Source organism: Sceloporus occidentalis, unplaced genomic scaffold (genome assembly GCF_023333645.1).
Source record: "Sceloporus occidentalis isolate IW3139 unplaced genomic scaffold, rSceOcc1.0.p SCAF_4, whole genome shotgun sequence".
Lineage (NCBI taxonomy): Eukaryota > Metazoa > Chordata > Lepidosauria > Squamata > Phrynosomatidae > Sceloporus > Sceloporus occidentalis.
The window spans coordinates 117,381,235-117,393,630 of NW_028316984.1; the positions used below are offsets into that span (position 1 = coordinate 117,381,235).

Sequence of the window (12,396 nt, forward strand, 5' to 3'; positions counted from 1 at the left end):
ATAGACCCCCAAGTCAGACTGAGGAATTGGATGTTGTCTTTCTAGAACAGATGACCAAACACTCAGAAAGGAGAGATGTAGTAATGATGGGTGACTTCAAGTACAGTATCCTGATATTTTCTGCAAGTCAAACTCAGCCAAAAGTTTAAAATCCAGTAAATTCTTCACTTGCCTGGCAGACAATTTCATTGTCCAAAAGGTGGAAGAGGCAACGACAGGATCAACTATTTTACATTTAGATCCCTAACCAACAGGGATGACCTGGTCAATGGGGTGAAAGTGGCAGGATCACATTCTCCTGGAGTTTGTTATACAGTGGAAAGAAGAACCCAAGTATAGTCCGACATACATTCTAGACTTTAGGAAAGCTGATTAGGGAAAAAACTGGACGTGATCTCATGATTAGGAATACTAAAAGAGAAAGGAGTTCAGAATGGATGGGAGTTTCTCAACAGAGAGATACTGTTGGCACAATTTCCAAAAAGAAGCAAAAATGGGAGGTGTCTTAAGAAACCAGGGTAGATGATTAAAGAACTTTCAACTGAGCTAAGATTTACAGAGGACATATATAAGAACTAGGAAAAGGGGGAAATCACCAAGGAGGAATTCAAACAAATAGATAGCATGTGTAAGGGTAAAGTCAGAAAAGCTAAAGAGCAGAATGAGCACAGGCTTGCTAGAGAGATTAAGAACAACATAGCATAGCAAAAGGAAGAAGGAAATGGTAGGGCCACTGCATGGAGAAAAGGGTGCTATACATGAGGAAAATGGAGCAGAGGACACAATGATGGAAAACAGAATAAGTCAAGAGATAGTACAGGAATACCTGGTTAATCTAAATGAATACAGATCTCCAGAGTCAGATGAATTACATCCAAGACTGTTTAAAAAATTAGCAGAAATAATTTCAGAGCCACTGTCAATTATCTTTGAGAGTTCTTGGAGAACAGGAGATATCTCATAGACTGGAGGAAGGCAAATGTTGTCCTCATCTTCAAAAACAGAAAACAAGAGGAACCAGACAATTACCACGTGACATCAATACCAGGAAAGATTCTAGAGCAGCTCATTAAACAAAGAATCTGTATGCATTTAGGAGGGAATGCTATAATTACAAAAAGTCAATATGGATTTCTCAAAAAGAAGTCATGCCAAACTAATCTTATCTCCCTTTTTGATAAAAATTACCAGTTTAGTAAATAAAGGGAATGCTGTGGATGTAGTATATCATGATTTCAGTAAGGCTTTTGACAAGGTCCCCATGATATTCTTGCAAACAAGCTAGTAAAATGTAGGCTAGACAATACAACTGTTAGATGGATTTGTAATTGGTCGAATGGAGAAACCCAAATGGACCTCAGCAATAGCTCCTTTTCATCCTGGAGAGAAATAACCAGTAGGGTGCTGCAGGGTTCTATCCAGGGTCCAGTGCTATTCAATGACTTGGATGAAAGAAAGAGGGCATGCTTATCAAATTTATCAATTTTACAGATGACACCAAATTAGGAGGAACTGCTAATACCTCAGGGGACAGGATCAAAATTCAAAATGATCTTAATAGACTAGAAAGCTGGGCCAAAACTAACAAAATGAATTTCAATATATAAAAATTATGATATGACACTTAGAGAGAGTATAAATGAAATGCACAAATATAGGATGGGGAACATCTGGCTTAACAAGACTACATGTGAAAGGGCTCTAGAAATCCTAGTAGACCACAGATTAAGCATGTAAACAACAATGTGATCTGGCAGCTAAAAAGGCCAATGTGATTCTAGGCTGAATCAATAGAAGTATAGTATCTAGATCAAAAGAAGTAATAGTGCCATTCTATTCTGCTTTGGTCAGGCCCCACCTGGAATATTGTGTCCAATTCAAAAAAGATGTTGATAAACTGGAGCGTGTCCAGAGGAGGACGACCAAAATGGTGAAGGGTCTGAAAACCATACCGTATGAGGAGTGACTTAGGGAACTGGGTATGTTTACACTGGAGAAGAGATGATTAAGATGTGATAGGATAGCCCTGTTTAATTATTTGTAGGGATGTCATATTGAGGATGGAGCAAGTTTGTTTGCTGCTGCTCCAGAGACTAGGACACTGAGCAATGGATTCAAACTACAGGGAAAGAGATTCTACCTCAACATTCAGAATAACTTCCTGACATTAAAAGCTGTTTGACAGTAGAGTATGCTGCCTTGGAGTGTGGTAGAGTCTCCTTCTCTGGAGATTTTTAAATAGAGGCTGGATGGCCATCTGTCAGGGCTGCTTTGATTGTGGATTCCTGCATGACAGAGGGTTGAATTGGATGGCGCTTGGGGTCTCTTTTAACTCTATGATTCTATATCTTTATGAGAAATAAAAAAAAAAATACAAAACCTCCATGGTGAAGTAGTTAATAGCAGCAGTTAATAATGGTAATATTTTCTCCCAATTCTTTTAAGGCTAAGCCAAAAAAGAACAGACTTTTTTTTTTTATCTCTCTATGTCAGTGACTTGAAATGGTGATTTCATCTTTCAAATATGGCAGCTTTCATCTGTGACATTTTCTTCACAAACAGCATTTGCTCCTGTTCTTTATTTCCCACTGAAACAGCATTCATTCTGATCTACAGATATTCTTTTGTGGCTGGTATTCCTTTTATGTCTGTCACCTCTGAGAATTTTTCTCCTCCACCAGATGTAAAAAATGTCCCCCTTGGAATTGACTGTATTTTTACAATTCATCGCTCCAAGTTCTGGAATATGCAAAAGCACCTACAAAATCTATGCTCATTTCAACATAAACTAATATATATATATTTAAAAATATGGGGAATTAGTGAGCAAATAGCATACTCTCTAAGAACTATACCGTGGTGTGGAATATTTGGCCTTCCAGATGTTCTGGCCTACAATTCCCATCAGGCCTAGTTAATCTGGCCAATAATAGGGGATTGTGAGAGTTGTAGTCCTAACTATCTGAAGGATCAAAAGTCTTCCACCTCTACATTAAACCAAGTGCCATCCGTAGATCTATTTTGTCACTGAAAAATGCATAATAAGAGTCCCATTGTCTTGATCTGCAGCCAGATGTAGTTCAACATTCCATTTCTCACAGAAATCCATTAAGATCTGGGAATTTCAAAGTCAGAACAGTGTTTGTTTTCCAGCAGATGGTACTGAATGATATATTTTTTTCCGAAAGCTGGTGATTTTATCCAGTTATTGTGTCTATTTTCCATCAGTAGATTAGATTTCATAAAGGAGGAAATTTCTAGGAGAGGGGAAAGATTCAGCAGGAACAACTAAGATGTGCTACTATTTCCTCCCTGCTCTTGCATCTACTGTCTTAGATGGCTGTCTCATTTCGTGTTATGGTGGAAAAGTCATTAAGACTTACACATGATGTAAGAAGATATTGTTTCATCTAGCAAATCATACTTCTGTCATCAGCTTGCTAAACTTTCATTACAGCACTGTGATGAGCTGAGGAGGAATGGGCACTTCTCTATTTTAAAACAGTGTTGTCTAGCTGTGGGCCAAGGAGATTTGCATCAGTCATCAGCATCTGGGTCATTGTGTGAACTGGTGAGAGATTATTGCAAACTGGCAGGAGAGCTGGTTAACATAGAACATTTCTGAAGAAATCACATAAATGCTTTTGTATATATAAAAGGATAAATAGAGCATTTATTAACACTTCTTTTTTTGCAGCAACAAAAGTGACACAGTCCACATCTTTTCACAGCAAAAGCTATGGCCACATTTTACATCACTTTGAGGCACAAAGCAAAATATATAATTGATTTGTTTCTCCAGGTCAAAGTATGGTTCACTTAATTAAGTTCATTATTGTTTAATAAATGAAGAAGAAGAAGAGAAAGAAAAAGAAAAGAAAAATAACAACAACCCATGATGAGTTGTTTATTGCAGTAGCAGGGCCTTAAAATACTAGCACAATACAAGGAGCAGATCAAAAACCCCAGAATGGCTCTTTAACATACAATGATAGTTGTTTCATTAGAGTTGGGAAATGGATACTTGTTAGAGCATTAAATGGTTTGATATCATAAAGAAGTTCACTGTTAACTGGTCTGGTGTGTTTTGCATTTTGAAATATTTATTATCCCAACTGTCCCACGGATCTAGAACAAGCTCAGTAGTAACAGTAACAAAGAGATTAAAAGAGCATGCACTTAGGAGTGCATGGCACTTATTGCTTGGTACACTAACATTACAATTCTTGTTCAATTATGCTTAAAAAACACAGAGTTCCTATTTTTTTCAGGCTTCCAGATTCACTCCTATGCGGACAGCAGGTCCACCCACATAGTAGAATGACCATGCTCCAAGCTGCCCTTTCATTGCAGCAAATAGAGGCCTTACATGCTCAGTGTGGGGAATTCTTTACCAAAGCAAAAACTGCAGTCCACTGACCCCTGGTACCAGTGGCTTTCACTGATCTGGATGGATCCAAATTGCACTTGAGCATTTATAATTTATCCTCTTCCTACACCTAGCCCTGGTTATATGCCACTTTTGGCTCACCATGAAGATTGTTGCTCATATTCAGTGTCCATTATAATTTCTATTTATTTGAAAGACAAATACACTTTTTAAAATTCAGAAATCTTTAAAATAGTACTATTTTCTATAATTATACAGTATCTTCAATAAACTATTACTTTATTTATAGAATTGTGGCACAGCATCAGAAAATATTTAACAAAAAAACTATTCAAAATTAAACAAATAGCTCATTTCTTTCTCCTTTCCTGCATTTAATTCATAACAGGCTTCAAAAGAAATACATCCAGTCTGTTCAAGGGCTACTAATTTTTTGTGGGATATTTTTCTTTGGATCTGTTTGAGCGATGCTTTCTTTATAATGAAACTAATGGCCAGTAATTTTCTTCAGGGTATGAGTACACCGATATTTTTTTTCCTTTTTGGGTAAGTTATTTAACATTTTGTACGGTAGGTCAGACTAAATGTGATTTTATACTGGCTGGTATATGTAGGGAAGGACATGACACATACAGTAACAGTATGAGTCTGCAAATAATAGAAATAAAGTATTTGTGCCTTAAAACATTCAGTAAAAACCAGTTAATTCATCTATCACAGAGTAGCCTGCAGCATATAATCACAATAACTATACATTATATCTTAAATTGTTCTAGAAAGTCCCAGTTCAACTCTCTCAAAAGGGAATTGGATTGGGAGTGTAAAACAGAAGCCTTATTCTCTAAGAAATCCTGGTCATTGACCAACCAACCGTACATTGGCTTACATTGTACCAAGTAAACATGGATAACTTCACACAATCAATTTTATGACCTCATTCAATACAGTGTAACAAATATGTAAGTGCATTTTTAAACAATCAAGTAGATTTGGCTTTCTAAACAGAATAGCTGATGTTCCAACTTCATTGGTAGTTGTGCTTTAAACCTTAGTTATGAGCTTTCAACTCATTTATACTGCAAGTACCTTGTTTTGTTTGCAATTTTGACCAGATAACCCTTAAAACTCTATAGAATGGAGACACCCAAATGGAGGTGATGAGATGTCACAAACTCATACAGATTGCACTTGAATGCTTTTTAATTTTTTTTACAGTAAGACTGTCTTGTCTGATATGCGTTTACATGTTTATACCACTTTTGTGTGTGTGTTGGGGGTGCAAACAATCACAATGAATAAATCACAAACACTACAAAATATATCCAATATAGGCTGTTATGAATAATCTTCTCCTTCCTTATAGCTATATGAGTCTTGTGCTTCTTCTTGTACAAATTCTTCTTTCTTTTCCCAGCCGTTCGGCCAACCACCATTGACCTGGGTCATAGCACCGTAAGATTTAGTGGTACCATAATTTACATAATTCTGAGTAATGTCCCCTGTTTCTTCATCAAGTTCATCTTCATGAATGAAGCCACATTTCTCTTCACTTGTCTGTTCTGGGTCTGCCCAGGGCTGTTTCTCTCCTGAAGCAAATATGCCATAGAATATGACTCCACCATAATGAACCAAAGCAGCAATAAGGAAGACATATTGCCACTCTTCACGTGTCTATGAAACAAAGAAAAAAAAATCAGAATGGCTCTAAGAGTCTCTTCTAAACTTAAACAATTTTTAAAATATATATCAGGGCTGAAGAGGCATATGTGACCTTTCAACTGTTTGTGGACTTCAGCTTCTATCAACCATCAGCTTTGGTTGTATTAGGCAAGACTGATATTAATTGCAGAACAAAAATATCTGAAGGTCTACAGCTGTCCATTTCTATTGTAGAACATATAGCTATAACTATATTTAAAATTAGCACTAAAGTTGACTTGTTTCTGTTAACAACATGTCAAAGGTCACATTTAACCTGTCACTGCTTCTTCTTCAACAGTAGAATGCAGTCTTAGGCGCAGTACATACCACTCCAAAAGGCCAGGCTGGAGGCGTCCATTTTAACTCCAAAGGGACACCACAGCAGGCAAACCGCACGGCAATCCTCCACAGTAAAAAGAACCCAGAAAAAACAGGTTGTTTTTAAGGCGCCCAGCGCTAGTCATGAGTGCGCTATTGGTGCACCAGTGATGTAAGCAACGCTCAGCGACTCCTGTAAGCTGCACGTCACTTACATCATCATGGTGGCGCACATGTGGACAGGACACTGCCATGATGCCGCCAGTGTTACACACTAGGATTCGGGAGTGTGTGGTTCCTGCATGCTGCTGAATCCTAGTATCAGTGGTGGCATGTTGCTTTTGGCCCTTCTGTCCCGAGCCACATTCTACAAACTGTTACTATTTCTTCTCTTGGAACTTTGTGAAGGAATTTTTTCTAGCTGAGTGAGCTGGAGGAAAATGCAATTTAAGCAATAAAGATAGTAAGGAAATCTACAGAAACTGTTTTATGAAATATTATAACAGGATAGGGCCAATGTTTGTGTGAGTCATAGTCAACTATACCCTCCATAGTTTTCAGCCTACAACTCCCAGCAGTCCTAGCAAGCATGGAAAAGGTGAAAAATTATGGGAACTGCAATCCAAAGTTATCTGGAAGACCACAATTGCCTACCACTGATTTACACATCCATCCGTGAAAAGTGATAGGCTTATATTTATCTCCCACCTCTTTTTCCAGAATGGAATTATCTTACTATTATGAAAAAGTTACTAGTCATAATGTGAACTCATTCTGTTCATTGGCACAGCAATGTAGTTTGACAGGTTAAGTATTCATTCTTAATTTTTTCTGAGTTGATTCCAGCTATCTGAAAACCGTAATTTGATGAAACTTGCCTTGTTCTTTGTCATTGCTCCAACAATTATAGGACACACCATTCCAGACAATGTACCAACTCCATTTGAGATCCCCATTAAGATACTGGCATATCTTGGGGCAATATCTAAGTGGTTAACATTGAATCCTGCAACATAAAAACATGTTTACAAACCACTCCACTGAGAAGATGGTGTGTTGCTTAAGTTTTTTAAATTTTTTTTACTGATTCCTTTTTTTTTACTGATTATTTATTTATTTATTTATTTATTTATTTATACTGATATTTGGTATTTACTGATACAAATAAAGATTTTTTTCCCCTTCATACACTGGTCACAGAAAATCTTGCAAGCATATCCTTATTTAGCCCCTTATTTGTTTACTGTGATGAAATAGTGCTGTTAATTAAAAAAATGTTAACTTACCAGATATAGCAAATCCACTGAAACCCACAGCAAGCACTAAGAAGGAAATGGCCACACCTCTGCTATGAGAATATCCAACCACCAAGAGAAGAGTTGCTTCCATTCCAAAACCTAGGGAATGTTTTTTAAAAAGTGTTAAATTTGCTTACTACCCTTCACTATCTATTGAAAGTCTAGACAGGCAGGCAGATAGATAGATACATTCCTTCTTATTAAGAAAGGTGATGATGAAATGCAAAATTACAGTTGGTACATTTTAGGGTTTTAGAGATATGGGACCTTTAGTAACATGTGCCTGCTATGGCCCTTCTCACTGGGATGGGAGACACCATATTTATGTATTTATTTATTTTAATACTTCTGCTTTATTCTTTGATTCCTTTTTAGTTTCATGTTTATACTCAAAAACAGAAAAATAATTAAAATAAATATCTGTCTATATTTCTAAAATTGTAGTTGTTTTTCCATTTCTTGGCTCTACATTTTCTTAGAAATTCACTTTGCTCAAGTTTTGTGGCAAGGAGAGGTGTTGTTTTGTGAAAGATATTTTGTCTTACAATATTACATTTTATCACATCGTATCTTATCGTGTTGTGTATAAATACAACAAAATATATTTTTCATAGCAGTATGTATCTTTCCTATAATACCTGAATAATGGAAATAGACTGACTTTACAAGAAAGGACCTGGCAACTTGCCTCATAATATGCTAAGGTTGCTGCTTGTGAAAGCAGGTAGGCAACACAAAACTTCTTTGCAGTGGTGCCCAACAGAGTGGACACTACAACAGAGTGACTCCTAATTTTCCAACCAAACCACAGATCTGAATTTCTAGTGTCAGGCCTTCAATTGACTGTCATAGTAATCCAGAATGTTTGTGCAAAGAGAGTATTTCCTAAGGTTCCTTGGAGGCACACTGTATGAACCAAGCCGGGTTGTTCAGTTTAGCTATATAAACCCACAATTTCCCTGCAGTAACTATAAGCAAAGGCAGTGCTGTGTGGCTCTTGGACAGGTCTCAATGACTGTTATTTCAGCATTTTACACTATAAAGTGCTTAACATGCGTTTTCATAACATGCAATGGCTTACCTCCACAGTTCATTATTTTCCGAACAGTAGTGGTTGAAAGAATTTGCCTGCTTCTTAGAAAGTCTGCAATTTGTCCTCCAATGGGCACAATGATAGTCATCACTAAATGTGGCACAGCGGACAACATTCCCACCTAAATTTAGAATAAGAAACATTTCTAATCAATTCTACTTACTGGTTATTTTAGAGCAGGGGGAAGAGATCAGCAGCTAAACCATGGATGAGTTTCCTGTAAACTCAGGAAAGCTTTTAAAGAGGTAACATCTTGATAGCACCAGTGTGGGAAGATAGGAATTTGGCTTTGGTGTGTTTGTGAATAAATCTGCAAACAGTCCATAATAATATAACATTCATTTTTGTGTGTAAACAACTTCTTTTAGATAGCTAAATTGCTAAACTGATCCAAGGCCAGCCCAGGTGACACTAATGCAGCTCCCTCAGGTGAAGAAAAGGGTGAAGAACAAAGTTGGATGTGCCATGTTATCTGACCTGCACTGCTAAGTCAGGGTTGGGAAATATTTGCCATGTCATACCTATACCCTACCTTTCTCTCTAAATTGGATTCAAGGTGCCTTGGAAAGTGTCTGGGGGCCAAAATCCAAAGCTCATTCTTAAAAACTGTGTTAGTTCTTGTCACCATCATGAGAGGTACTTCAAAGGAAAACAGAAGTATTTGGGGGGTACTATGGGGTTCTGAGGTGCCTGTGGGAGTGAGAGAATTTTTACATGTTTTTGCATGTCTCGGGATCTTTTTCCATGATCTAGATGTGAAAGAAAATGTTTGGGTGGCTTTGGGGTTCATTAAGCATCTCTGCCTATAGACAATAGTCCTCTCCACACAAGAATGTCATCCATCCCTAGTCCTTCAAAGCAAAACAAAATCACCCATTATACAAAATATTTCTGGGGAAGTACCCCAAATGATTGAAAAAAAATGTTCCTTCAGTATGCTGTTTGGTTTGGAGCAGTGTGGGAAACTGAAAAGCTAACTCAGTATGGCTACCAGTGTTGATCAATGTACTGTTAACCTGAAAAAGGCTTTGTGATTTAGGTTGCATCCTCATAGAAGAAATAATCCAGGTTGACACTACTTCAATGGCCATGACTTAATGCTATGGAATTCTGGGAATTGTAGTTTGTTGGGGCAATAGCAATTCCAATAACAAGTACATTTCTACACTGCTTTTCACTGAACTAGCACTCTCCAAATGGTTTACAATGTGTAAGCCAATTGCTCCTGACAAGCTGGGTACTCATTTTACCAACCTATGGCGCGTTACACACCACCATTTACTACGCGCTCCGTGCGTCCTAGGGTTAGGAAGGGGCATGCTAGGGTTAGGAAGGGTCTCACCTTCCTAACCGGCCCTGTTCCTAGGATGCGCGGAGTGCATAGTAAATGGCTGCGCCCATCCACATGGGTGCCGCCATATTTACGTCTCGGATGCACAGCGTCCGGATGTGGCGCGGCGGAAGTGACGCCGTGAGTGCGCACCTCGCGCCTCGTTGCGCCACCTCCGGGGGCCAAAAAGGAGCGCCATTTCGGCGCTCCTTTTTAGCTGCGCTGGGAAGCTTCGCGGTCTGGCTGCCGGGGCTTCTCGGCATAGCTAATGGCAGCGGCGGCAGACCGCCCGCTTTAGGGCGGTCTGTAATGCGCCTATGAAAGGATGTAAGGCTGAGTGGACCCTGGAGCCTGCCTGGGATTGAACTCACAACCTTGTGGCTGCAGTACTGGCATTTAACCATTGTGACACCAGAGCTCTCTGACAGAGAAGGCTAAATATCTCATAAAATGACAAATCCTAGGATTCCATAACATTGAGCCATGGCAGTTAAAGTGGTGCCAACCTGGATTATTTCTGCAGTATGGATGTAGCCTCAATTATCTGTATAAGTCTTAGAGCCCTGTTGGCACAGTAATTAAATGCTGGTCCTGCAGCCACAACATTGTAAATTTGATCCTGGAGGACTCAGGGATCAATACAGCCTTTCATCCTTTTGTAGGTCAGTAAGGCTCCATTGTCACTGGGAAATTTGCCCTGGGTAGAACTGGGTCAATTTCTGTAAGCCAGTACCGAATCTCCCTGGAAAGAAGTTCCAACTACCCTTTAACTTGATTGCTGTAATTTGCCCTGCTGAACTTCACATTTGCAGTACTGCTTTAAAATGGAGCCTCCTTTGTTGTCAATCAAATTCACTTCCGCTTTCGTCAAAGGTGACATGCCCTACAACCATTGGGCAATGGAATGGGTGCTTTCCCCCCTCCTTTTAAAAAAAACTGGTGGCAGTGTTCACATATTCTATCAACTTGTCAAATATAAAAACCTCCATGCATGTGGTGTGTGCCTTCGGGTTGTTTCAGGCCCCATTCCCACTGGGCAAAAAAAGCGGCTTATATTGCTGCGATTCTGACTTGGATTTTTTTTCCAAGTTGTATTTGAATCTGGTCCCTCGTTCCCATTATGAAAGGGTGCAAACAGACTTGGGTTTTTTTGACCCATGTTCTCATTCCCATTGAAATTTTCTGGCTTGTAATTTGAAGCGGACTTTTTTGCTCTCTGTTCCCATTGCCCTTCCGGAACCTCTTTTTTTAAAGCAGCTGTCAATCAAATGCCTAAGTGCTTGACCTCACGGCCAATCAATCGCTTAGGTGCTTTTCCTCTCTGGGAAAGGGGAAGGAGCCTCTATTCCCCCCATGTCCCTTTCCCTCCCAGGCTCTCCTGTGTCTTCCCAGAGTCCCTCTGGGAAAAGGGAAAGGAGCCTCTATTCCCCCAAGTCCCTTTCCCTCCCAGGCCCTCCTGTGTCTTCCCAGAGTCCCTCTGGGAAAAGGGAAAGGAACCTCTATTCCCCCAAGTCCCTTTGTCTCCCCCATTGCTCCCTGGGCTGTCTGGGGGGGGGGGAAATCGAGCAGGCATGTAAAAAAAGGGGGGAAATAGTTTAAAATGGTGTTCAATGGCTCTCCTCACATGTCGATCTATAAATGTGGAGCAGGGAGGAGGTTGCAGGGGGGTGTAATGTGTTTACTGCATTTGGAGGTCAGTGTAGCAATTTGCTATGTTTGGACACCCAACTGAGCGCCTAGGCAATCGAAAACTTAATTTTTTAAAAAATTAATTTGTCTACACATGCAATCGCCTTACCCTGCTTCCCAATCCACCAGGGGAAAGGCTATGCGAATGGGAGAAACTAGCGCCGGTAATGCAGGAAAGAGAACAAGTGGGTGACACCTCCAGGCCAGCCCCTTGAGCACTGCTCCTCCTATCCCCAAGTTTCCGAATCAGACCCTCTTGTCGTTCCCACTCATTTGCCCCAAATCAGACTCGGGAGGTGCAGGAAAAACCTCCAAAAAATACAGTCAAATTAATCCAGTTTATCCGCCACTGATTTAGGATTTTCCAGGAAAAATCGATTACATGGGGATAAGATCTGAATTCCAATGAGAACGAAATCGGCGCAATGAGGATCGAATGCGCACTCAAATGGGAACAATGCCCCCATAATTCAAGTCTTGATCCGTGTTATAAGCCAGTGGGAATGGGGCCTCAGATTCCCTTCTCTCTGCATTCTCTTTCTTGCCAATCTTTCTCTCCAATTGCCAGCCCATAATA

The 12,396-nt window shown here is 39.5% G+C and overlaps 1 protein-coding gene across 1 annotated transcript in view; it reads right to left on the reverse strand.

Annotated features, from left to right (window-relative positions):
* Positions 1-3,649: 3,649 nt before the first annotated feature.
* SLC17A6 (solute carrier family 17 member 6) overlaps positions 3,650-12,396 on the reverse strand; it is a 76,010-nt gene continuing 67,263 nt past the window's right edge. The window contains exons 9-12 of the mRNA XM_089521348.1: positions 8,789-8,921; positions 7,696-7,806; positions 7,288-7,415; positions 3,650-6,061 (exon numbers count right to left, since the gene is read on the reverse strand). Coding sequence (XP_089377474.1) covers positions 5,726-6,061; positions 7,288-7,415; positions 7,696-7,806; positions 8,789-8,921 — 708 coding nt within the window. The 3' untranslated portion in view covers positions 3,650-5,725. The remainder of the gene's footprint in view (positions 6,062-7,287; positions 7,416-7,695; positions 7,807-8,788; positions 8,922-12,396) is intronic.